This window comes from Pleurodeles waltl, chromosome 5, assembly GCF_031143425.1.
Source record: "Pleurodeles waltl isolate 20211129_DDA chromosome 5, aPleWal1.hap1.20221129, whole genome shotgun sequence".
Lineage (NCBI taxonomy): Eukaryota > Metazoa > Chordata > Amphibia > Caudata > Salamandridae > Pleurodeles > Pleurodeles waltl.
In genome coordinates this window covers 524,649,844-524,676,400 of record NC_090444.1, presented here as the reverse complement: position 1 = coordinate 524,676,400, position 26,557 = coordinate 524,649,844, and the positions used below count along the sequence as shown (strand labels likewise).

The window sequence follows — 26,557 nt, the reverse complement described above, 5'->3', positions numbered from 1 at the left end:
AGGAGTCTATCCCTACACTTTCCTGTGAACATTTCCCAAAGGAGAGCACCCCAGTGAGATCTGTTCACTTTTCTGGTTACACAAGCCCTCTCAAAAGCTGTGAACCATTTGGTGATGTCATCACCATCTTCATATTTAGTTACAATCCCTTTGGGGATTTTCAACATGTCAGGAGAATCTCTGACCCTATTTATGTTGCTGCCACCATTGATGGGTCCTAGGCCCATCTCTTGTCTTTCCCTCTCTATGGCTAGGATCTGTCTTTCCAAAGCCAATCTTTTGGCCATCCTGGCTAACTGGATGTCCTCTTCACTGGAGTTATCCTCAGTGATTTCAGAGTTGTTGGTCCCTCCTGTGAGGGAACCAGCATCTCTGACTATTATTTGTGGAGTCAGGGCTTGAGAAGCCCTGCTCTCCCTAAGTAGGACTGGAGGGGGGGGATTTCCCTCCAAGTCACTATCTTCATCCTCTGAGTTGCCATCCTCAGAGGGGTTGGCCTTTTCAAACTCTGCCAAAAGCTCCTGGAGCTGTACTTTGGTAGGTTTGGGGCCCATTGCTATTTTCTTTAGTTTACAGAGTGACCTTAGCTATCTCATCTGTAGATGGAGGTAAGGTGTGGTGTCGAGTTCCACCACATTCACATCTGTGCTAGACATTATGCTTCTAAAAGTTGGAATACTTTTTAAGAAACTAAAACTGGTTCTAGAATCTAATTCAAACTTTTACCAAACTTTTAAACTCTAAAAGAAATGCTAAACAGGATCTAACACAAGGCCCTAGCAGGTCTTTTAAGAATTTAGAAAACTTTTCAAATTGCAAAAATCAATTTCTAATGACAATTTTGGAATTTGTCGTGTGATCAGGTATTGGCTGAGTAGTCCAGCAAATGCAAAGTCTTGTACCCCACCGCTGATCCACCAATGTAGGAAGTTGGCTCTGTATGTGCTATTTCAAAGTAAGGAATAGCATGCACAGAGTCCAAGGGTTCCCCTTAGAGGTAAAATAGTGGTAAAAAAGAGATAATACTAATGCTCTATTTTGTGGTAGTGTGGTCGAGCAGTAGGCTTATCCAAGGAGTAGTGTTAAGCATTTGTTGTACATACACATAGACAATAAATGAGGTACACACACTCAGAGACAAATCCAGCCAATAGGTTTTTATATAGAAAAATATCTTTTCTTAGTTTATTTTAAGAACCACAGGTTCAAATTCTACATGTAATATCTCATTCGAAAGGTATTGCAGGTAAGTACTTTAGGAACTTCAAATCATCAAAATTGCATGTATACTTTTCAAGTTATTCACAAATAGCTGTTTTAAAAGTGGACACTTAGTGCAATTTTCACAGTTCCTAGGGGAGGTAAGTATTTGTTAGTTTTACCAGGTAAGTAAGGCACTTACAGGGCTTAGTTCTTGGTCCAAGGTAGCCCACCGTTGGGGGTTCAGAGCAACCCCAAAGTCACCACACCAGCAGCTCAGGGCCGGTCAGGTGCAGAGTTCAAAGTGGTGCCCAAAACACATAGGCTAGAATGGAGAGAAGGGGGTGCCCCGGTTCCGGTCTGCTTGCAGGTGAGTACCCGCGTCTTCGGAGGGCAGACCAGGGGGGTTTTGTAGGGCACCGGGGGGGGACACAAGTCCACACAGAAATTTCACCCTCAGCAGCGCGGGGGCGGCCGGGTGCAGTGTAGAAACAAGCGTCGGGTTTGTAATGGAAGTCAATGGGAGATCTAGGGATCTCTTCAGCGCTGCAGGCAGGCAAGGGGGGGGGTTCCTCGGGGAAACCTCCACTTGGGCAAGGGAGAGGGACTCCTGGGGGTCACTCCTCCAGTGAAAGTCCGGTCCTTCAGGTCCTGGGGGCTGCGGGTGCAGGGTCTCTCCCAGGTGTCGGGACTTTGGTTTCAAAGAGTCGCGGTCAGGGGAAGCCTCGGGATTCCCTCTGCAGGCGGCGCTGTGGGGGCTCAGGGGGGACAGGTTTTTGTACTCACAGTCTTAGAGTAGTCCTGGGGTCCCTCCTGAGGTGTTGGATCGCCACCAACCGAGTCGGGGTCGCCGGGTGCAGTGTTGCAAGTCTCACGCCTTTTGCGGGGAGCTTGCAGGGTTCTTTAAAGCTGCTGGAAACAAAGTTGCAGCTTTTCTTTGGAGCAGGTCCGCTGTCCTCGGGAGTTTCTTGTCTTTTCGAAGCAGGGGCAGTCCTCAGAGGATGTCGAGGTCGCTGGTCCCTTTGGAAGGCGTCGCTGGAGCAGGATCTTTGGAAGGCAGGAGACAGGCCGGTGAGTTTCTGGAGCCAAGGCAGTTGTCGTCTTCTGGTCTTCCTCTGCAGGGGTTTTTCAGCTAGGCAGTCCTTCTTCTTGTAGTTGCAGGAATCTAATTTTCTAGGGTTCAGGGTAGCCCTTAAATACTAAATTTAAGGGCGTGTTTAGGTCTGGGGGGTTAGTAGCCAATGGCTACTAGCCCTGAGGGTGGGTACACCCTCTTTGTGCCCCCTCCCAAGGGGAGGGGGTCACAATCCTAACCCTATTGGGGGAATCCTCCATCTGCAAGATGGAGGATTTCTAAAAGTCAGAGTCACCTCAGCTCAGGACACCTTAGGGGCTGTCCTGACTGGCCAGTGACTCCTCCTTGTTGCTTTCTTTGTTCCCTCCAGCCTTGCCGCCAAAAGTGGGGGCCGTGGCCGGAGGGGGCGGGCAACTCCACTAAGCTGGAGTGCCCTGCTGGGCTGTGACAAAGGGGTGAGCCTTTGAGGCTCACCGCCAGGTGTTACAGCTCCTGCCTGGGGGAGGTGTTAGCATCTCCACCCAGTGCAGGCTTTGTTACTGGCCTCAGAGTGACAAAGGCACTCTCCCCATGGGGCCAGCAACATGTCTCTAGTGTGGCAGGCTGCTGGAACCAGTCAGCCTACACAGATAGTCGGATAGGTTTCAGGGGGCACCTCTAAGGTGCCCTCTGGGGTGTATTTTACAATAAAATGTACACTGGCATCAGTGTGCATTTATTGTGCTGAGAAGTTTGATACCAAACTTCCCAGTTTTCAGTGTAGCCATTATGGTGCTGTGGAGTTCGTGTTTGACAGACTCCCAGACCATATACTCTTATGGCTACCCTGCACTTACAATGTCTAAGGTTTTGTTTAGACACTGTAGGGGTACCATGCTCATGCACTGGTACCCTCACCTATGGTATAGTGCACCCTGCCTTAGGGCTGTAAGGCCTGCTAGAGGGGTGTCTTACCTATACTGCATAGGCAGTGAGAGGCTGGCATGGCACCCTGAGGGGAGTGCCATGTCGACTTACTCGTTTTGTCCTCACTAGCACACACAAGCTGGCAAGCAGTGTGTCTGTGCTGAGTGAGAGGTCTCCAGGGTGGCATAAGACATGCTGCAGCCCTTAGAGACCTTCCTTGGTATCAGGGCCCTTGGTACTAGAAGTACCAGTTACAAGGGACTTATCTGGATGCCAGGGTCTGCCAATTGTGGATACAAAAGTACAGGTTAGGGAAAGAACACTGGTGCTGGGGCCTGGTTAGCAGGCCTCAGCACACTTTCAATTGTAAACATAGCATCAGCAAAGGCAAAAAGTCAGGGGGCAACCATGCCAAGGAGGCATTTCCTTACAGTTCCTGTATAGTAAACGCCTGAATCTCGCTTACTCTTCTCAGGGAAGTAATGGCGATGAGAAATGCCACCTTCCAGGTTAGGAACTGTATGTCGCAGGAGTGCATGGGTTCAAAAGGTGGACCCATACGTCTAGTTAGGACAACATTTAGGTTCCATGAAGGAACAGGTAGTGTTCTTGGTGGTATAATTCTCCTAAGGCCCTCCATGAATGCTTTAATGACTGGTATTTTATATAGGGAAGTTGAATAGGTAGTCTGCAGGTATGCAGATATTGCTGCAAGGTGAATCTTAATGGAAGAGAAAGCTAGGTTAGATTTTTGTAAGTGAAGCAAGTAACCCACTACATGTTCTGGAGTTGTGTGTAATGGTTGTATTTGATTAATATGGCAGTAGCAAACAAACCTCTTCCATTTACTTGCATAGCAGTGCCTGGTGGATGGCCTTCTTGCTTGTTTTATGACTTCCATACATTCTTGGGTAAGTTGTAAGTGCCCGAATTCTAGGATTTCAGGAGCCAGATTGCTAGATTCAGCGATGCTGGATCTGGGTGTCTGATCTTTTGGTTGTGCTGTGTCAACAGATCTGGCCTGTTGGGCAATTTGATGCAGGGTACCACTGATAGGTCTAGCAGCGTTGTGTACCAGGGTTGCCTTGCCCAAGTTGGTGCTATCAATATGAGTTTGAGTTTGCTTTGACTGAGTTTGTTTACCAGGTAAGGAAGGAGAGGGAGAGGAGGAAAAGCGTAAGCAAATATCCCTGACCAGTTCATCCATAGGGCATTGCCTTGGGATTGTTTGTGTGGGTATCTGGATGCGAAGTTTTGGCATTTTGCGTTCTCCCTTGTCGCAAACAAGTCTATCTGAGGTGTTCCCCAGAGTTTGAAATAAGTGTTCAGAATTTGGGGGTGAATTTCCCATTCGTGGACCTGTTGGTGATCTCGAGAGAGATTGTCTGCGAGTTGATTTTGTATCCCTGGTATAAACTGTGCAATTAGGCGAATTTGGTTGTGAATTGCCCAATGCCAAATTTTTTGTGCTAGCAGGCTTAACTGCGTGGAGTGCGTCCCCCCCTGCTTGTTTAGATAATACATTGTTGTCATGTTGTCTGTTTTGACGAGAATGTATTTGTGAACTATTATTGGTTGGAAAGCTTTTAGTGCTTGAAAAACTGCTAGAAGTTCTAGGTGATTGATATGCAGTTTTGTTTGATGTACGTTCCATTGTCCTTGTATGCTGTGTTGATCGAGGTGTGCTCCCCACCCTGTCATGGAAGCATCTGTTATTACGTATTGTGGCACTGGGTCTTGGAAAGGCCGCCCCTTGTTTAAATTTATGTTGTTCCACCACAGAAGCGAGAGGTAAGTTTGGCGGTCTATTAACACCAGATCTAGAAGGTGACCCTGTGCTTGAGACCACTGTGATGCTAGGCATTGTTGTAAGGGCCTCATGTGCAGTCTTGCGTTTGGGACAATGGCTATGCATGATGACATCATGCCTAGGAGTTGTAATACCATGTTTGCCTGTATCTTTTGTGTTGGATACATGCGTTGTATGATGGTTTTGAAATTTTGAATTCTTTGTGGACTTGGAGTGGCTACTCCTTTTGATGTGTCTATTATGGCTCCCAGGTATTGTTGTACCTTGCATGGCAGAATTTTGGATTTTGTGAAATTGACGGTGAACCCTAGTTTGAAGAGGGTTTGTATGATATGATTTGTGTGATTTGAGCACTCTATTAACGAATGGGCCTTGATTAGCCAGTCGTCTAGATATGGGAACACATGTATCTGCTGCTTTCTTATGTGTGCTGCGACTACCGCTAGACATTTGGTAAAGACTCTTGGTGCGGTTGTTAATCCGAAAGGCAGTACCTTGAATTGGTAATGTATTCCTTTGAATACAAACCTTAGGTATTTCCTGTGCGATGGGTGTATTGGTATATGGAAATAAGCATCCTTGAGGTCTAAAGTTGCCATGTGTAGGAAGTTGGCTCTGTATGTGCTATTTCAAAGTAAGGAATAGCATGCACAGAGTCCAAGGGTTCCCCTTAGAGGTAAAATAGTGGTAAAAATAGATAATACTAATGCTCTATTTTGTGGTAGTGTGGTCGAGCAGTAGGCTTATCCAAGGAGTAGTGTTAAGCATTTGTTGTACATACACATAGACAATAAATGAGGTACACACACAGAGACAAATCCAGCCAATAGGTTTTTATATAGAAAAATATCTTTTCTTAGTTTATTTTAAGAACCACAGGTTCAAATTCTACATGTAATATCTCATTCGAAAGGTATTGCAGGTAAGTACTTTAGGAACTGCAAATCATCAAAATTGCATGTATACTTTTCAAGTTATTGACAAATAGCGGTTTTAAAAGTGGACACTTAGTGCAATTTTCACAGTTCCTAGGGGAGGTAAGTATTTGTTAGGTTAACCAGGTAAGTAAGACACTTACAGGGCTTAGTTCTTGGTCCAAGGTAGCCCACCGTTGGGGGTTCAGGGCAACCCCAAAGTCACCACACCAGCAGCTCAGGGCCGGTCAGGTGCAGAGTTCAAAGTGGTGCCCAAAACGCATAGGCTAGAATGGAGAGAAGGGGGTGCCCCGGTTCCGGTCTGCTTGCAGGTAAGTACCCGCGTCTTCGGAGGGCAGACCAGGGGGGTTTTGTAGGGCACCGGGGGGGACACAAGTCCACACAGAAATTTCACCCTCAGCAGCGCGGGGGCGGCCGGGTGCAGTGTAGAAACAAGCGTCGGGTTTTCAATGTTAGTCTAGGAGAGATCTCGGGATCTCTTCAGCGCTGCAGGCAGGCAAGGGGGGGATTCCTCGGGGAAACCTCCACTTGGGCAAGGGAGAGGGACTCCTGGGGGTCACTTCTCCAGTGAAAGTCCGGTCCGTCAGGTCCTGGGGGCTGCGGGTGCAGGGTCTCTCCCAGGCGTCGGGACTTTAGGTTCAAAGAGTCGCGGTCAGGGGAAGCCTCGGGATTCCCTCTGCAGGCGGCGCTGTGGGGGCTCAGGGGGGACAGGTTTTGGTACTCACAGTATCAGAGTAGTCCTGGGGTCCCTCCTGAGGTGTTGGATCGCCACCAGCCGAGTCGGTGTCGCCGGGTGCAGTGTTGCAAGTCTCACGCTTCTTGCGGGGAGCTTGCAGGGTTCTTTCAAGGCTGCTGGAAACAAAGTTGCAGCCTTTCTTGGAGCAGGTCCGCTGTCCTCGGGAGTTTCTTGTCTTTTCGAAGCAGGGGCAGTCCTCAGAGGATGTCGAGGTCGCTGGTCCCTTTGGAAGGCGTCGCTGGAGCAGGGTCTTTGGAAGGCAGGAGACAGGCCGGTGAGTTTCTGGAGCCAAGGCAGTTGTCGTCTTCTGGTCTTCCGCTGCAGGGGTTTTCAGCTGGGCAGTCCTTCTTGTAGTTGCAGGAATCTAATTTTCTAGGGTTCAGGGTAGCCCTTAAATACTAAATTTAAGGGCGTGTTTAGGTCTGGGGGGTTAGTAGCCAATGGCTACTAGCCCTGAGGGTGGGTACACCCTCTTTGTGCCTCCTCCCAAGGGGAGGGGGTCACATTCCTAACCCTATTGGGGGAATCCTCCATCTGCAAGATGGAGGATTTCTAAAAGTTAGAGTCACCTCAGCTCAGGACACCTTAGGGGCTGTCCTGACTGGTCAGTGACTCCTCCTTGTTATTCTCATTATCTTCTCCGGCCTTGCCGCCAAAAGTGGGGCCTGGCCGGAGGGGGCGGGCAACTCCACTAGCTGGAGTGTCCTGCTGGGTTGGCACAAAGGAGGTGAGCCTTTGAGGCTCACCGCCAGGTGTGACAATTCCAGCCTGGGAGAGGTGTTAGCATCTCCACCCAGTGCAGGCTTTGTTACTGGCCTCAGAGTGACAAAGGCACTCTCCCCATGGGGCCAGCAACATGTCTCGGTTTGTGGCAGGCTGCTAAAACTAGTCAGCCTACACAGATAGTCGGTTAAGTTTCAGGGGGCACCTCTAAGGTGCCCTCTGTGGTGTATTTTACAATAAAATGTACACTGGCATCAGTGTGCATTTATTGTGCTGAGAAGTTTGATACCAAACTTCCCAGTTTTCAGTGTAGCCATTATGGTGCTGTGGAGTTCGTGTTTGACAGACTCCCAGACCATATACTCTTATGGCTACCCTGCACTTACAATGTCTAAGGTTTTATTTAGACACTGTAGGGGTACCATGCTCATGCACTGGTACCCTCACCTATGGTATAGTGCACCCTGCCTTAGGGCTGTAAGGCCTGCTAGAGGGGTGTCTTACCTATACTGCATAGGCAGTGAGAGGCTGGCATGGCACCCTGAGGGGAGTGCCATGTCGACTTACTCGTTTTGTCCTCACTAGCACACACAAGCTGGCAAGCAGTGTGTCTGTGCTGAGTGAGAGGTCTCCAGGGTGGCATAAGACATGCTGCAGCCCTTAGAGACCTTCCTTGGCATCAGGGCCCTTGGTACTAGAAGTACCAGTTACAAGGGACTTATCTGGATGCCAGGGTCTGCCAATTGTGGATACAAAAGTACAGGTTAGGGAAAGAACACTGGTGCTGGGGCCTGGTTAGCAGGCCTCAGCACACTTTCAATTGTAAACATAGCATCAGCAAAGGCAAAAAGTCAGGGGGCAACCATGCCAAGGAGGCATTTCCTTACACCATGTAGTCGTGCAGTTTTAGCAATGGCAATACTTCTTGTAGTGTGACCATGTGGAAGTGGTCTGATTTGATGAAAGTGTTCACTACTCTGAGGTCTAGGATTGGTCTCAGTGTTTTGTCCTTCTTTGGTATCAGAAAGTACAGTGAGTAAACTCCTGTGTTTATTTGTGTGTTTGGCACTAATTCGATTGCATTCTTTTGCAATAGTGCCTGCACTTCTATCTCCAGGAGATTGGAATGGTGTGTTGTTAAATTTTGTGCTTTTGGTGGTATGTTTGGAGGGAATTGTAGAAATTCTATGCAATAACCATGTTGGATAATTGCTAGAACCCAAGTGTCTGTAGTGATTTCCTCCCATGCATTGTAATAATGACCTATTCTTCCCCCCACTGGTGTTGTGTGGAGGGGGTGAGTGACCTGTGAGTCACTGTTTAGTAGTAGGGGCTTTGGGGCTTTGAAATCTTCCTCTATTTCTAGGGAATTGCCCTCCTCTATATTGTCCCCGAAAACCTCCTCTATACTGTCCCTGGTAACTGGACGGTGTGGCTTGTGAGGTGCTGGCTTGTGTGCTTTGACCTCGAAACCCCCCTCAAAAGGGCGTTTTACGGAATGTGCTGTAATTCCCTCTGCTCTGCGGGGAGTAGAGTGCGCCCATGGCTTTGGCAGTGTCCGTATCTTTTTTGAGTTTCTCAATCGCTGTGTCCACTTCTGGACCGAACAGATCTTTTTCATTAAAAGGCATATTGAGAACTGCTTGTTGAATCTCTGGTTTAAATCCAGACGTTCGGAGCCATGCATGCCTTCTGATAGTTACGGATGTATTAATTGTCCGTGCAGCTGTATCTGCAGCGTCCATGGAGGAGCGGATCTGGTTGTTGGAAATGGTCTGTCCCTCCTCAACCACTTGTTTTGCCCTATTTTGTAAGTCCTTGGGCAGATGATCAATGAGATGTTGCATCTCGTCCCAGTGGGCTCTGTCATAGCGCGCAAGTAGTGCCTGTGAGTTCGCGATGCGCCACTGGTTTGCAGCTTGTGCTGCGACTCTTTTACCAGCTGCATCGAACTTGCGGCTTTCTTTATCTGGGGGTGGTGCATCTCCAGATGTGTGAGAGTTGGCCCTTTTCCTAGCTGCTCCTACAACGACAGAGTCTGGTGGCAGCTGTGTAGTGATGAAAGCCGGGTCTGTAGGAGGCGCCTTATACTTTTTTTCCACCCTTGGTGTGATTGCCCTACTTTTGACCGGCTCCTTAAAGATGTCTTTTGCGTGCCGGAGCATACCAGGGAGCATAGGCAGGCTTTGGTAGGAGCTGTGGGTGGAGGAGAGTGTGTTAAATAAGAAATCATCCTCGACCTGTTCTGAGTGGAGGCTTACGTTGTGAAATTGTGCTGCTCTAGCCACCACTTGAGAATACGCGGTGCTGTCTTCTGGTGGAGATGGCTTTGTAGGGTATGCCTCCGGACTGTTATCTGACACTGGGGCGTCGTATAGGTCCCATGCGTCCTGATCTTGGTCACCCTGGCTCATGGTGGTGTGAGCTGGGGAGTGTGATGGAGTTTGTGCTGGTGAGACGTTAATCACAGGCGGAGGAGAGGGTGGTGGGGTAACTCTTTTCACCACTTTTGGTTGTGGTGTTTGTTCCGTCTGGAACTCCAACCTTCTCTCTCCTAATGGGGGGGAAGGGTGCTTATTTTTCCTGTCCCCTGCTGTATGAAGATACGCTTTTGCGTATGGTCCACATCAGTTGCTTGCAGCTCTTCCTCAAACCTATGCTTCTGCATTTGGGAGGTTAGCGAGTGCTCTTCTGTATAAGAGCCTGAAGCTGGGTCGCTTGCAGTTTGTTTCGGCATCGAAACCCTGTCTGCGTGTTTTTTCGGCTCCGAGGTGACTTTTCTTTTTCGGGGCCGAAACCTCTCGGCGTCGATCTGTTTCGGTGCCGCTGTCTCGGCGTCGAGCCGTGTCGGCACCGGCATCTCGGTGTCGAGGCTTGTCTCCAGCACTTTCTCGGTCCCGAGAAGGCTGCGTGCCGGTGTCTCGACCGGAGTCGGACGATCTCGGCACTGTGTGGGCCTTTTTCGGTGCCGACGGGCGGTCACCGAATTTATGGGTGGAGCCATGGCCTGGTGGCAGTGGCGTCCCCTGGGCCTTGTAAATGTTCTTCTGAGTGGATTTCGACGTCTTACTCACGGTTTGTGTATCGTCGAATCCTTCGGAGTCTGAGTCTTGGATCGAGAAGGTACCTTCTTCTTCCTGTTCCTCGAACTCCCGTTGGGCTGTCGGTGCGGACGCCATCTGAAGTCTTCTGGCTCGACGGTCTCGGAGTGTTTTTCGGGACCGGAACGCACGACAGGCCTCGCAGGTGTCTTCGCTGTGCTCAGGTGACAGGCACAGGTTGCAGACCAAGTGTTGGTCTGTGTAAGGGTACTTATTGTGGCATTTGGGGCAGAAACGGAACGGGGTCCGTTCCATCGGCGTTCTTCAGCACGTGGTCGGGCCGACCAGGCCCCGACGGAGGATCGAAAAACTACCCCGAAGGGCACCGGAGATCTTCGATGCGGTGTGGAATCTAAGTACGCCGATCCCGAACGCAACAATACCGACGAAAATCTTCCGAAATTAGCTAATTTTCCGTTCCGAAACTCGGAGCGACAGGAACACGTCCGAACCCGATGGCGGAAAAAAAACAATCGAAGATGGAGTAGACGCCCATGCGCAATGGAGACAAAAGGAGGAGTCACTCGGTCCCGTGACTCGAAAGACTTCTTCGAAGAAAAACAACTTGTAACACTCCGGCCCAACACCAGATGGCGAGCTATTGCAGAACATGCGTATCTACAGCGACAGATGCCATCGAACACATGTTTTCTGGGCAGACCGCCTGTTACAGTTTCAGGGATAGGTGGCAATCTACTGTACTTCTATCACCTTTGCCCAGTGTGAACAAAAACAGAAAACTGACAGATTAATAAGCATTATGTAGCCTATTCTGTTCAGCAGACCCTAAGCTGACACCAAGTTGCCATTTATATTCTCTCCTTGCTGCAGGAGAACTATCCAAAGAAGAGTACAGACATCCTGAAATCCTGAGCCCAATTCCAAGCTGCCTTGAAGTTACTGGATGCAGCAGTTTCAAAAAATTCCTTACAGCTGGGACTGAAGATACTCCTGTGGTTTACTAGGGGCCACCAACTGAACTGACTGTGCCAACGTTAACTAAAATGGTGCCCTTACAAGTGTGCATGTGCTGTATAATATTCCTGTGGACCCAAGACTCCCTGGAAGCACTTCGTACATAGTAGCGTGTGAGGAGCTGAGGGGCACTGAGAAGGCGAGATCGATCAGAGCCCAGACGGGGCTCGCTGCAGAGGAGTATCTGTGTGGCTAGAGAGGTATGCTTGTAGAGCAGAGCACTCCTGTGACAGTTGCCCTAGTCCTGGGACTTTAAATATTTGGGGGAGGGGGGGGGGACTCCCCTGGGGGACCACCCCCTGACAAGGGCCATCGCACCTAGACAGGCAAACTGCCTGCCTCACCATGGACTGTGCTGCACTGACGCCTTGGTTCAGGTGGCGCCTGCGCTGGCTCCAGGACAGAAAGACAGGCGACAAAGCTGCTGCTCCTCCACCCTGCCACACGGTTGACATCCACTCGCAGCGTGCTGTGCCAGCCCTGAGGATACCTCTCCGAAGGACTGGCTGCAGACCCCCTTCTGAGTCACACCTGCCTGTGCCCTGCACTTGGGGCTGTCTCCCTGGAGACTGGATTGGATGTGGTGAGCTGCAGAAAGTTGGGGGTCCTTCACAGTACTCTTCAAAAAGGGGCTCTATATGGGGACAGCAGCCGCCCACCACTAGACTACACTGCACACCACATTGACTGTGGCCACCTCCTGCTCGATAAAAATTTAATTAAAAAACATATATATATTTTTTTTTTTATAAAAACGCACAAGACAGGCCTGGCAAGCCAAACAGGATGTTCTCCACCACCTAAAAACACCTAGGGTCATCACAAGATCATTCCTCAGATGCTACAGCTTCCACCTAGCGATACTGCTCTCAGCGCTGCAGCCCACATATCCTCTCGATCTCTTCTGCAAGATATGCCTCGCACTATCACTGGAAACATCGGAACAAGCCAGCAAGCAAAGACCACCTACCCATACGCCCATACTAAGATGTTGGCTCAATTGGCAGGCCCTTCCTCATGTGGCAGGGGCCTCTGATCCCGCTTGCATCTCTTGCCATGTGAAGAGAGGACAGGGAGCACCCTGGGAGTATCATGGTGGGCCTCAGTCGCCTCTGCAAAGACTAACTCTAAATGTGCCTCTGTTCCAGCGTGTCCACATTTCAGTTCCTTAGGGAGTGACATCTCTGGGATGGTCACTGACTGTTTGCATCACCTACCTACACATCTGGACATGGTCGTGGCCCACTTTGCCCATGGTTTGTTACTCTTGTATCTTGCACAGAACGGGTCTTATGTGTTGCAATGGTACACTACACCTCTCCGAACATCACTAATATATACGGGGTCTTCACATAATCCACAGAACGAGAAGGTTGCACCTAAAGGTCCCCTGACACCCACTTGCGACTGCTTGCCCTTAGCACATGCTAAACCCCATTTCTGTACTGGCCAATGCATACTCACTCCACTGCCACACACGGAGTCCTACAGAAACTAAATTCCTCACACTTAAGCCCCTTCTCGTTAATTCCCCAAATAAACAGCAACAATTTTGGAGATACTCATGCAACATGACCCCAAGGTTATATTCTTGCAAGAAACCCCTTCAACAGCAGGATACCCTACGAATGTCGCACTCCAAATACCCCTTATGATATTGGGCGTCCAATACTACTAAAAAAGTGGGGGTAGCAATCTTCAATGAGTCATCCTGTGTCCCTAAACCTTCCACCATTATAAGGGTGGAGGAAGGTCGCTATCTAATACTTACTCTAAAACACGGCGACTGTTCCCTCACACTTGCTAACATATGGCCCAACCAAGTCCAGGACACTTTCCTCCGTAATCCACTCAAGAAGCATCTCACATGGGGAAAAGGGGGACTTCGAACTGGGAGGGGGCTTCAGCTTAGTCTGGAACCCAGTTAGACCATAGCACTGCACTTCGGCATACCAGGGGACGGGAGCCATGTCTGCCATCCTAAAGCAGAAGATTGAGAGCTTGGGCCTTGTAGATGCCAGGAGGTACCGAAACCCTGAGGCACTAGAATATTAATTTCTCACATGTACACCAGTCATACTCACGGAGAGACTATTTTTGTGTCACACATTTCCTTTTACCTACACTGACATCATGCATAATCTCTGGCATCTCTATTTCTGACCAGGCCCATCTGGAATTCACATGGAGTGAGATAGAGACTTACTCGTCACACATACCCAGCTGGACTCTTCACACAAATATACTGCGCAGCCCATCAGATAGAGATTAGCTACAATGGTACAACCAACTACTTTATGGAAAACCTAACCCCAGATGTTTCCCCATACACAATATGGGATGGATTTAAAGCCACTATTCAGGGCTATAGCCAGGGGAAGAGAAGCTGTCATAGCAGAGAAGGACATGGCAGCAGACATCAAGCGGTTACAACGCGAAGACCAGGCCCAGCCCTCCAGATGCACTAAAAGACAACTGGCCCTGCTGAGAGGCCACCTTTGCTCTAATCGCACTAATACAGCAGAACACCAGCTGTTGGCAATAAAACAGCAGTACTACGAAGGGAGCAACAAGGTTGGGGCTATTTTGACATGTAAATTAAGGCAACAATGGGCACAGGCGTATATACTGGGTGTGAATATAAAGTTAGTGAAGGGTGGCAGAGGTTCTGTAATGAAAATGCAAGTTGATTGGTTCTGGATTGATCATCTTTTGTTAACAGTATTTCAAAATTTGAAGAGCCTGGGGAGTTGGGGCTTCAAGGGGAGAAGATGAAGCTAGAGCTGCTGACTTTGTTACCAAGGAACCCAGATTCAAATACCACCTTTGGCGTTTGATTCAAATTCCTATACACCTGTGCAAATCACAATCTCCCTGTGCCTAAAAATGTGAAATGTAATGGGAATATACATGATATTGTAGATCATCTCCCTTTCTCCAAGCAATGTACAGCTTTCTATTGCTTCGGAGCTAGGCTTGTGTGATATAAATTGCAATTCGAACATTCAAACAAATGAGGCAGATAGGTGTGTCTAGGTCTCTGTATAGGGGTCTGTCAAATCTGTCAGCATGGGAATGAAATTGTGCACAGAATTGTACAAAAGTAATGTCAGGAGAGCCACTAATGCAAAATAGCAACTTGTTGAAATGTTTAGCAGGTTATTTTAATAGTGAAGTGGCACAGGTCTATTGCACTACATGCATAAAAATTCTACCTTTTGAATTCCAAAGTTAAATCACTAGATAACTTACATTTGACTTACGCCCTTCATTCCCCCCCCCCCCCAAGATTACACACTTCTCTATTTGGTTTTTGTATTAGTGGGTTATGAACTTTTGCTCAGAGACGGCCACTGTCATCTTGCTGACTACAATGAGCTTTCATTCAGATTGGGTACACCAGAAGGATGCATTCACTTGGCATCTCCAAAAATTATGTGCAAAGTGTTTGAGCCTTGCTGTGCCTTCAGCTGCGGCAAGGACTAACTGGGAAATAGAATACAACCACTCAACACATCTCTGAAACCTCCATAACCTGCCATTACGAAAGATTTTAGATCACGTTTAGAAATGCAAAGGTATCAGTACATACCTCGCTTCAGCACTTCCTCCCGGACACGTTGTTTCTCCTCTGTTAACTCTACACCTTCCTTTGATGCTCTGAATCTTCTAGAGCGCTGCTGATTCATTTTGGCACGAGGGGCCTGAAATAAAGAGTTCTTACGATTAGATCGTAATAGTTTACCTAAAGTTCACTTTATGATTTAAAGCTCCATACCACGCACAATTTTTTTTTTTTTTTTTTTTAAACAAAAAAATTAAAATAAAAATCACAGAAAGCTCAGGCCTTCATTCAGTTCCTTTGATACACCACTTTAAAGGTTTGACCATTGCAACCTCCAGAACTGTCTTTCAGCTCCTTTCCTCCAGACCCTTGGAGCTTATTTTCATTTAAATTATGGGGAACACATACATCAAGACAAGCCGCAAAACATACGTACTCCAGGTGGGAAATGTGTTAACATTCAAAACCACAGCCAAGGAAGCTGTTCAGCAGGAACTGGCCAAGCCAAACATTAGCTCTAGAACACACTTGCATTATATAATAAGAGTTTTACATGAAATTAAAGTGACATCTTTGCAGTATTTGGACGTGAAAAATAGAAAGGGAAAATATTACAGGTAACAGGAATGATGAAGGAAGAGGAAAGCGCCACTGTTAAGTAGCAAAGTTGTTAACAAGGGGACATCCCAGAATAGTCCTAAACGGGGGGGAGGGGGGGGGGGGAGTGTAATACAGGGATGAACCACGCAAAACTGTCTCGCACCTCCCTTGCAGCCCTTTCAAATAAATTGAATGTCAACACTCCGGTAAGCAGCCCTTTCATTACATTTCTGCCACCATGCCAAGGGTCCACGCTTGGGACTGCACAATCAGCCAGACCGTGCCAACAGGTTAGAGAACGTTAAAAATGTATAGGTCTTGGTGTCAACTGCGAGAGCACTAATAAAAAGAACTGCAATATCTATAGGAAATATGTTTAAATCTGAAAATCAGAACAAAAAGGGGCTATGAAATAAATACTGTTGAGAATAAGAAGTGACAATTCTAGCAACCATTCGTAAAGCCATTATGTCTGACCTTTTGAATGCCACTACAGATCCAATACTGGATATGTCTGCATGCATCATCAGTTGTGCAAGTATGCTTCATGCTTTGATGTATTAATGGATGCGTCAACCAGCATGAATGCTTATGGCATGCCATCATTTTTTTATTTATCGTTCCATGGTCGTCTATGCCACGAATAGAATGTGAGATAAATCATTTAAGTGTGTGATAAAAAGGAATTGCCAGGAAGCAAGCAGCAACTGCTGGACACAAAAAAAAAAAAAAAAAACATTTAAATATTTTAAAAGAAAAAGTTACGAAGGGAGAGGAAGCAATACAGCAGGAGGTGTGGGGAAAGGTCAATGAGGTAGGAGAAACAAGGAGTGGGGTACAAGTGCATGGGAGCAACAGAGTGGCGGGGAAGGGCGGTTGAGGTGCAAGGGAAATTCAACACAGGGCAGGTATTTGAAGAGGAAGCAGCTCACAAGCAAGAATAAAAAATAAAAAAAGGACTGAAATAAAGTAAAAACGTAGCAGCTCTCAATGCAACAAGGAATAGGAAGTAAAGCCATCTAATAAAAAGCAATGAAAAAAAGAAAAGAAACCCATCTAAACAGCAAGAGGCTGACCCAAAGCTCACCGCATGTATGTTTTACTGCTTTAGTGGCAATAAACTAAATTGGTTTTAGTGACCAAACAGTACAGCAAAAAAAGTTGTAAAACTCCAATCTTAATGAGTCCAAAAATGTTGTGCAAATACAAGTTAATACAATCACACATTGAGAGCTTTTTACTAATAAGTAGTCCCAGATAAATATATCTGAAAGAAACTAGCGTAAAAATGTTCTCTAGTATGCTAGCTGTATACACTGTAGTGAAGCAGCAAGGAGAGTTTAGACTGTTGCAGAGCTAGGTCAGCCTGGAAGGGTGGCAAGAAATGGGTCGCTATAACGCATACAAGACGGTCAGTGACTAGTACGTTTTCATTTCAGTCATGTGGTCCTTTGCACGGCTCTATGCCATAATATAGATCACAATAGATCAGGCTACAACACCATCATAGCAAAAACAACGAAAATTCTGTTTAGGCGAGCATACATAAAGCACAGATTTCCTATTCATGCCCTATATTTGCTGAGCTATTCTCCTACCAAACAACGGACTAAAAACTTTTCAGAATAAGAAATACTTCAGTGATCTAAAATAAGGAGTGTGAGATAAACCCTAAACATTGCTCATTACACATCCCTAACTATTAATCTAAAACTCCCAACTTGCCACCTGAGGGACTGCCAAACACTTGTTGGCTGAGCAAAAGAAAACAAAAAAAATAATAATAAGATTGGTTTGGTTTCCTGTAGATAATTAGACTGCCCTTCTGACATTCAATGTATGTTTCAGCTTGTGATTTTGGTAGTTATTAAAAACACAAGTGACTGAATGGCTTGGGTGACATGAAAACTTGATATCAGCTTTAGGAGAAACCATGGCTTACTTCTCATTACCACTCTGTATCTGTAGGCAAGATTTTTGCATTGCAAGCGTCTGCAGCTCACTAACCCTCTGTAGAGGCGTGAACACGATTAAGAGGGCAGTCTTGAGTGTTCGGTATATGGGTACCATGTTATGCGTGGGCACAAACTGTGGTTTCATGAGCAGTGTCAGAACTATGTTTAGTTTCCACATTTGGTTTAGGGTCCAAACTTGGAGGAACTACCCTCTTAGATCAACCAATGAATTGCTTGATGACTGGTGTGTTGAAGAGTCCTTCCTACAACACTCCTTGTGTATACCGGTGTGTGGCTTCCAGGAGTACCTTAAGTTATGTATAGAACATCACCTTACCTCTCTTAGGGCCTCCTTTCCCTTAGAGAGTCTCCAGGTGACCAAAGTATGTATGTGTCTCTTCCATCTGTTCGTGGCATGTTGCGCTGCAGATTCACATGCTGTGCACTGTTCCTGCCATCTGGTGTTGGGCTCTGAGTGTTACAAGTTGTTTTTCTTCGAAAAAGTGTTTGAGTCACAGGACTGAGTGACTCATCCCTTTCGGCTCCATTGCGCATGGGCATCGACTCCATCTTAGATTGTTTTCCCGGCATAGGGTGAGGTAGGAGTGGTAGAATGAGGATACTAAAGATGTCCACTCGATGGAATAGATATGCATTGTAAAGAAATGGCTCCCTGTTGCAGTTACCCCCCACTTTTTTCCTGATACTGATGCGGACTTGACTGAGAAGTGTGCTGGGACCCTGCTAACCAGGCCCCAGCACCAGTGTTCTTTCACCTAAAATGTACCATTGTCTCCACAATTGGCACAACCCTGACACCCAGGTAAGTCCCTTGTAACTGGTACCCCTGGTACCAGGGGCCCTGATGCCAGGGAAGGTCTCTAAGGGCTGCAGCATGTCTTATGCCACCCTAGGGACCCCTCACTCAGCACAGACACACTGCTTGCCACCTTGTGTGTGCTGGTGGGGAGAAAATGACGAAGTCGACATGGCACTCCCCTCAGGGTGCCATGCCAACCTCACCCTGCCTGTGGCATAGGTAAGTCACCCCTCTAGCAGGCCCTACAGCCCTAAGGCAGGGTCCACTATACCACAGGTGAGGGCATATGTGCATGAGCACTATGCCCCTACAATGTCTAAGGTTTTGCTCAGACACTGTAAGTGCAGGGTAGCCATAAGAGTATATGGTCTGGGAGTCTGTCAAAAACGAACTCCACAGCACCATGATGGCTACACTGAATACTGGGAAGTTTGGTATCAAACTTCTCAGAATAATAAACCCACACTGATGCCAGTGTTGGATTTATTAAAAAATGCACACAGAGGGCATCTTAGAGATACCCCCTGTATTTTACCCAATTGTTCAGTGCAGGACTGACTCGTCTGTGCCAGCCTGCTGCTGAGAGACTAGTTTGACCCCATGCAGTGAGAGCCTTTGTGCTCTCTGAGGACAGAAACAAAGCCTGCTCTGGGTGGAGGTGCTTCACACCTCCTGTAAGGAAATGTCTCCTTGGCATGGTTGCCCCCTGACTTTGCCTTTGCTGATGCTATGTTTTGAATTGAAAGTGTGCTGAGGCCTGCTAACCAGGCCCCAGCACCAGTGTTCTTTCCCTAACCTGTACTTTTGTATCCACAATTGGTACACCCTGGCATCCAGGTAAGTCCCTTGTAACTGGTACCCCTGGTACCAAGGGCCCTGATGCCAGGGAAGGTCTCGAAGGGCTGAAGCATGTCTTATGCCACCCTGGGGACCCCTCACTCAGCACAGACACACTGCTTGCCAGCTTGTGTGTGCTGGTGAGGACAAAACGAGTAAGTCGACATGGCACTCCCCTCAGTGTGCCATGCCAACCTCACACTGCCTATGCAGGTATAGATAAGTCACCCCTCTAGCAGGCCTTACAGCCCTAAGGCAGGGTGCACTATACCATAGGTGAGGGCACCAGTGCATGAGCACTGTGCCCCTACAGTGTCTAAGCCAAACCTTAGACATTGTAAGTGCAGGGTAGCCACAAGAGTATATGGTCTGGGAGTTTGTCAAACACGAACTCCACAGCACCATGATGGCTACACTGAGAACTGGGAAGTTTGGTATCAAACTTCTCAGCACAATAAATGCACACTGATGCCAGTGTACATTTTATTGTAAACTACACCCCAGAGGGCACCTTAGAGGTGCCCCCTGAAACCTTAACCAACTACCTGTGTAGGCTGACTGGTTCTAGCAGCCTGCCACAACCGAGACATGTTGCTGGCCCCATGGGGAAGAGTGCCTTTGTCACTCTGAGGCCAGTAACAAAGCCTGCACTGGGTGGAGATGCTAACACCTCCCCCAGGCAGGAGCTGTAACACCTGGCGGTGAGCCTCAAAGGCTCACCCCCTTTGTCCCAGCACCGCAGGGTACTCCAGCTAGTGGAGATGCCCGCCTCCTGGACACAGCCCCCACTTTTGGCGGCAAGTCCAGGAGGAGATAATGAGATAAACAAGGAGGAGTCACTGGCCAGTCAGGACAGCCCCTAAGGTTTCCTGAGCTGAGGTGAGGTGACTGACTTTTAGAAATCCTCCATCTTGCAGATGGAGGATTCCCCCGATAGGAATGTGACCACCCCCCTCCCCTTGGGAGAAGACACAAAGAGGGTGTACCCACCCTCAGGGCTAGTAGCCATTGGCTACTAACCCCCCAGACCTAAACATGCCCTTAAATTTAGTATTTAAGGGCTCCCCTGAACCTAAGAATTTAGATTCCTGCAACTTACCGAAGAAGAAGACTGCTGAGCTGAAAACCCCTGCAGAAGAAGAAAGACGACACCAACTGCTTTGGCCCCAGACCTACCGGCCTGTCTCCTGCCTTTTAAAGAAACCTGCTCCAGCGACGCTTTCTCAAGGACCAGCGACCTCTGAATCCTCAGAGGACTGCCCTGCTTCAAGAGGAACAAGAAACTCTCGAGGACAGCGGACCTGCTCCAAAAAGACTGCAACTTTGTTACAAAGGAGCAGATTTAAAGACACCTGCAATCACCGCAAGAAGCGTGAGACTTGCAACACTGCACCCGGCGACCCCGACTCGACTGGTGGAGAACCAACACCTCAGGGAGGACCCTCCGGCGACTCCAAGACCGTGAGTAACCAAAGTTGTCCCCCCTGAGCCCCCACAGCGACGCCTGCAGAGGGAATCCCCAGGCTCACCCTGACCACCACTGCCTGACTCTAAAATCAGGACGGCTGGAAAAGACCCTGCACCCGCAGCCCCCAGCACCTCAAGGATCGGAACTTCAGTGCAGGAGTAACCCCCAGGAGGCCCTCTCCCTTGCCCAGGTGGTGGCTACCCTGAGGAGCCCCCCCGTTGCCTGCATCGCTGAAGAGACCCCTTGGTCTCCCATCGATTTACATTGGAAACCCGACGCTGGTTTCTACACTGCACCCGGCCGCCCCAGTGCCGCTGAGGGTGTACTTTTTCTGTGAACTTGTGTCCCCCCCGGTGCCCTACAAAACCCCCCTGGTCTGCCCTCCGAAGACGCGGGTACTTACCTGCTGGCAGACTGGAACCGGGGCACCCCCTTCTCTCCATTGAAGCCTATGCGTTTTGGGCACCGCTTTGAACTCTGCACCTGACCGGCCCAGAGCTGCTGGTGTGCTAACTTTGGGGTTGCTCTGAACCCCCAACGGTGGGCTACCTTGGACCCCAATCTGAACCCCGTAGGTGGTTTACTTACCTGCAAAACCTAATACTTTACCTCCCCCCAGGAACTGTGAAAATTGCACTGTGTCCACTTTTAAAACAGCTATTTGTGTTTTATGTGAAAAGTATATATGCTACTGTAATTATTCAAAGTTCCTAAAATACTTACCTGCAATACCTTTCAAATTAGATATTACATGTAGAATTTGAACCGGTGGTTCTTAAAATAAACTAAGAAAATATATTTTTCTATAACAAAACCTATTGGCCTGGAATTGTTTCTGAGTGTGTGTTCCTCATTTATTGCCTGTGTGTATGTACAACAAATGCTTAACACTACTCCTTTGATAAGCCTACTGCTCGACCACACTACCACAAAATAGAGCATTAGTATGATCTCTTTTTGCCACTATCTTACCTCTAAGGGGAACCCTTGGACTCTGTGCAACTATTCCTTACTTTGAAATAGTGCATACAGAGCCAACTTCCTACATGTATTGTAAGGAAATGCCTCCTTGGCATGGTTGCCCCCCGACTTTTTGCCTTTGCTGATGCTATGTTTACAATTGAAAGTGTGCTGAGGCCTGCTAACCAGGCCCCAGCACCAGTGTTCTTTCCCTAACCTGTACTTTTGTATCCACAATTGGCAGACCCTGGCATCCAGATAAGTCCCTTGTAACTGGTACTTCTAGTACCAAGGGCCCTGATGCCAAGGAAGGTCTCTAAGGGCTGCAGCATGTCTTATGCCACCCTGGAGACCTCTCACTCAGCACAGACACTCTGCTTGCCAGCTTGTATGTGCTAGTGAGGACAAAACGAGTAAGTCGACATGGCACCCCCCTCAGGGTGCCATGCCAGCCTCTCACTGCCTATGCAGTATAGGTAAGACACCCCTCTAGCAGGCCTTACAGCCCTAAGGCAGGGTGCACTATACCATAGGTGAGGGTACCAGTGCATGAGCATGGTACCCCTACAGTGTCTAAACAAAACCTTAGACATTGTAAGTGCAGGGTAGCCATAAGAGTATATGGTCTGGGAGTCCGTCAAACACGAACTCCACAGCACCATAATGGCTACACTGAAAACTGGGAAGTTTGGTATCAAACTTCTCAGCACAATAAATGCACACTGATGCCAGTGTACATTTTATTGTAAAATACACCCCAGAGGGCACCTTAGAGGTGCCCCCTGAAACTTATCCGACTATCTGTGTAGGCTGACTAGTTTTAGCAGCCTGCCACAAACCGAGACATGTTGCTGGCCCCATGGGGAGAGTGCCTTTGTCACTCTGAGGCCAGTAACAAAGCCTGCACTGGGTGGAGATGCTAACACCTCCCCCAGGCAGGAATTGTCACACCTGGCGGTGAGCCTCAAAGGCTCACCTCCTTTGTGCCAACCCAGCAGGACACTCCAGCTAGTGGAGTTGCCCGCCCCCTCCGGCCAGGCCCCACTTTTGGCGGCAAGGCCGGAGAAAATAATGAGAAAAACAAGGAGTCACTGGCCAGTCAGGACAGCCCCTAAGGTGTCCTGAGCTGAAGTGACTCTAACTTTTAGAAATCCTCCATCTTGCAGATGGAGGATTCCCCCAATAGGGTTAGGATTGTGACCCCCTCCCCTTGGGAGGAGGCACAAAGAGGGTGTACCCACCCTCAGGGCTAGTAGCCATTGGCTACTAACCCCCCAGACCTAAACACGCCCTTAAATTTAGTATTTAAGGGCTACCCTGAACCCTAGAAAAGTAGATTCCTGCAACTACAAGAAGAAGGACTGCCCAGCTGAAAACCCCTGCAGCGGAAGACCAGAAGACGACAACTGCCTTGGCTCCAGAAACTCACCGGCCTGTCTCCTGCCTTCCAAAGATCCTGCTCCAGCGACGCCTTCCAAAGGGACCAGCGACCTCGACATCCTCTGAGGACTGCCCCTGCTTCGAAAAGACAAGAAACTCCCGAGGACAGCGGACCTGCTCCAAGAAAAGCTGCAACTTTGTTTCCAGCAGCTTTAAAGAACCCTGCAAGCTCCCCGCAAGAAGCGTGAGACTTGCAACACTGCACCCAGCGACCCCGACTCGGCTGGTGGAGATCCGACACCTCAGGAGGGACCCCAGGACTACTCTGATACTGTGAGTACCAAAACCTGTCCCCCCTGAGCCCCCACAGCGCCGCCTGCAGAGGGAATCCCGAGGCTTCCCCTGACCGCGACTCTTTGAACCTAAAGTCCCGACGCCTGGGAGAGACCCTGCACCCGCAGCCCCCAGGACCTGAAGGACCGGACTTTCACTGGAGAAGTGACCCCCAGGAGTCCCTCTCCCTTGTCCAAGTGGAGGTTTCCCCGAGGAATCCCCCCCTTTCCTGCCTGCAGCGCTGAAGAGATCCCGAGATCTCTCATAGACTAACATTGCGAACCCGACGCTTGTTTCTACACTGCACCCGGCCGCCCCCGCGCCGCTGAGGGTGAAATTTCTGTGTGGGCTTGTGTCCCCCCCGGTGCCCTACAAAACCCCCCCTGGTCTGCCCTCCGAAGACGCGGGTACTTACCTGCAAGCAGACCGGAACCGGGGCACCCCCTTCTCTCCATTCTAGCCTATGCGTTTTGGGCACCACTTTGAACTCTGCACCTGACCGGCCCTGAGCTGCTGGTGTGGTGACTTTGGGGTTGCTCTGAACCCCCAACGGTGGGCTACCTTGGACCAAGAACTAAGCCCTGTAAGTGTCTTACTTACCTGGTTAACCTAACAAATACTTACCTCCCCTAGGAACTGTGAAAATTGCACTGTGTCCACTTTTAAAACAGCTATTTGTGAATAACTTGAAAAGTATACATGCAATGTTGATGATTTGAAGTTCCTAAAGTACTTACCTGCAATACCTTTCGAATGAGATATTACATGTAGAATTTGAACCTGTGGTTCTTAAAATAAACTAAGAAAAGATATTTTTCTATACAAAAACCTATTGGCTGGATTTGTCTCTGAGTGTGTGTACCTCATTTATTGTCTATGTGTATGTACAACAAATGCTTAACACTACTCCTTGGATAAGCCTACTGCTCGACCACACTACCACAAAATAGAGCATTAGTATTATCTCTTTTTGCCACTATCTTACCTCTAAGGGGAACCCTTGGACTCTGTGCATGCTATTCCTTACTTTGAAATAGCACATACAGAGCCAACTTCCTACATGTATGTACATAATTTGTGGTAAAGGAATATTTATTTACATATATACACACAATTTAAATGAAAATTAACAGCTACAGGCTCCCGGGGAGGTGGGAGGGCGCATGTGAATCTGCAGCGCAACATGCCATGAACAGATGTACACTGGGTAAGTGACATTTTCCGTTCAATGGCATGTGTAGCTGCAGATACACATGCTGAGCATAGACTACAAAGCAATAATCCTCCTGAAAGCGGTGGTCAGTCTGTAGCAGTTCAAGTCGTTTAAAAAATAATGTTCTTAATACAGCCTGTCCTACTGTGGCTTGTTGTGTTGCTAACACATCTACACAGTAATGTTTAGTAAAGGTATGAGGTGTAGACCAAGTGGCTGCTTTACAAATCGGTCATTGGTGTATTACCTAAAAAGGCCATTGTTGCTCCTTTCTTTCTAGTGGAGTGTGCCCTTGGTGTAATGGGTAAGTCCCTTTTAGCTTTGAGGCAACCGGTCTGAATGCATTTGACTATCCATCTGGCTATGCCCTGTTTGGATATAGGGTTACCAGCATGGGTTTTTTGGAAAGCAACGAACAATTGCTTAGTTTTACTAAATGATTTTGTCCCGTCTATGTAGTACATTAGCGCTCTAATGTATGTAGTGCTCTTTCTGCTACAGTGTCTGGTTGAGGGAAGAAGATTGGGAGCTCTACTGTTTGCTTTAGATGAAACGGTGAAATTACTTTTGGTAAAAATGTTGGTTTTGTGCGGATAACCACCTCATGTTTGTGTTTCTGTATAAAAGGTTCTTGGATAGTGTAGGAAGTTGGCTCTGTATGTGCTATTTCAAAGTAAGGAATAGCATGAACAGAGTCCAAGGGTTCCCCTTAGAGGTAAAATAGTGGTAAAAATAGATAATACTAATGCTCTATTTTGTGGTAGTGTGGTCGAGCAGTAGGCTTATCCAAGGAGTAGTGTTAAGCATTTGTTGTACATACACAGACAATAAATGAGGTACACACACTCGGAGACAAATCCAGCCAATAGGTTTTGTATAGAAAAATATCTTTTCTTAGTTTATTTTAAGAACCACAGGTTCAAATTTAACATGTAATATCTTGTTTGAAAGGTATTGCAGGTAAGTACATTAGGAACTTTGAATCATTTCAATTGCATGTATACTTTTCAAGTTATTGACAAATAGTTACTTTAAAAGTGGACACTTAGTGCAATTGTCACAGTTCCTGGGGGAGGTAAGTTTTTGTTAGTTTTACCAGGTAAGTAAGACACTTACAGGGTTCAGTTCTTGGTCCAAGGTAGCCCACCGTTGGGGGTTCAGAGCAACCCCAAAGTCACCACACCAGCAGCTCAGGGCCGGTCAGGTGCAGAGTTCAAAGTGGTGCCCAAAACGCCTAGACTAGAATGGAGAGAAGGGGGTGCCCCGGTTCCGGTCTGCTTGCAGGTAAGTACCCGCGTCTTCGGAGGGCAGACCAGGGGGGTTTTGTAGGGCACCAGGGGGGACACAAGCCCACACAGAAATTTCACCCTCAGCAGCGCGGGGGCGGCCGGGTGCAGTGTAGAAACAAGCGTCGGGTTTTCAATGTTAGTCTATGAGAGATCAACGGATCTCTTCAGCGCTGCAGGCAGGCAAGGGGGGGGCTTCCTCGGGGAAACCTCCACTTGGGCAAGTAAGAGGGACTCCTGGGGGTCACTTCTCCAGTGAAAGTCCGGTCCTTCAGGTCCTGGGGGCTGCGGGTGCAGGGTCTTTTCCAGGCGTCGGGACTTAGGTTTCAGAGAGTCGCGGTCAGGGGAAGCCACGGGATTCCCTCTGCAGGCGGCGCTGTGGGGGCTCAGGGGGGACAGGTTTTGGTACTCAGTCGTAGAGTAGTCCGGGGGTCCTCCCTGAGGTGTTGGTTCTCCACCAGCCGAGTCGGGGTCGCCGGGTGCAGTGTTGCAAGTCTCACGCTTCTTGCGGGGAGATTGCAGGGTCTTTAAAGCTGCTCCTTGAAACAAAGTTGCAGTCTTTTTGGAGCAGGTCCGCTGTCCTCGGGAGTTTCTTGTCTTTTTCGAAGCAAGGCAGTCCTCAGAGGAGTCAGAGGTCGCTGGTCCCTTGGAAGGCGTCGCTGGAGCAGAGTTCTTTGGA

At 48.3% G+C, this 26,557-nt stretch overlaps 1 protein-coding gene across 1 annotated transcript in view; it reads right to left on the bottom strand.

The window, feature by feature from the left end:
• Positions 1 to 26,557, bottom strand: part of XRN2 (5'-3' exoribonuclease 2) — a 705,538-nt gene that overhangs the window by 619,158 nt on the left and 59,823 nt on the right. The window contains exon 4 of the mRNA XM_069234351.1: positions 15,054 to 15,165. Coding sequence (XP_069090452.1) covers positions 15,054 to 15,165 — 112 coding nt within the window. The remainder of the gene's footprint in view (positions 1 to 15,053; positions 15,166 to 26,557) is intronic.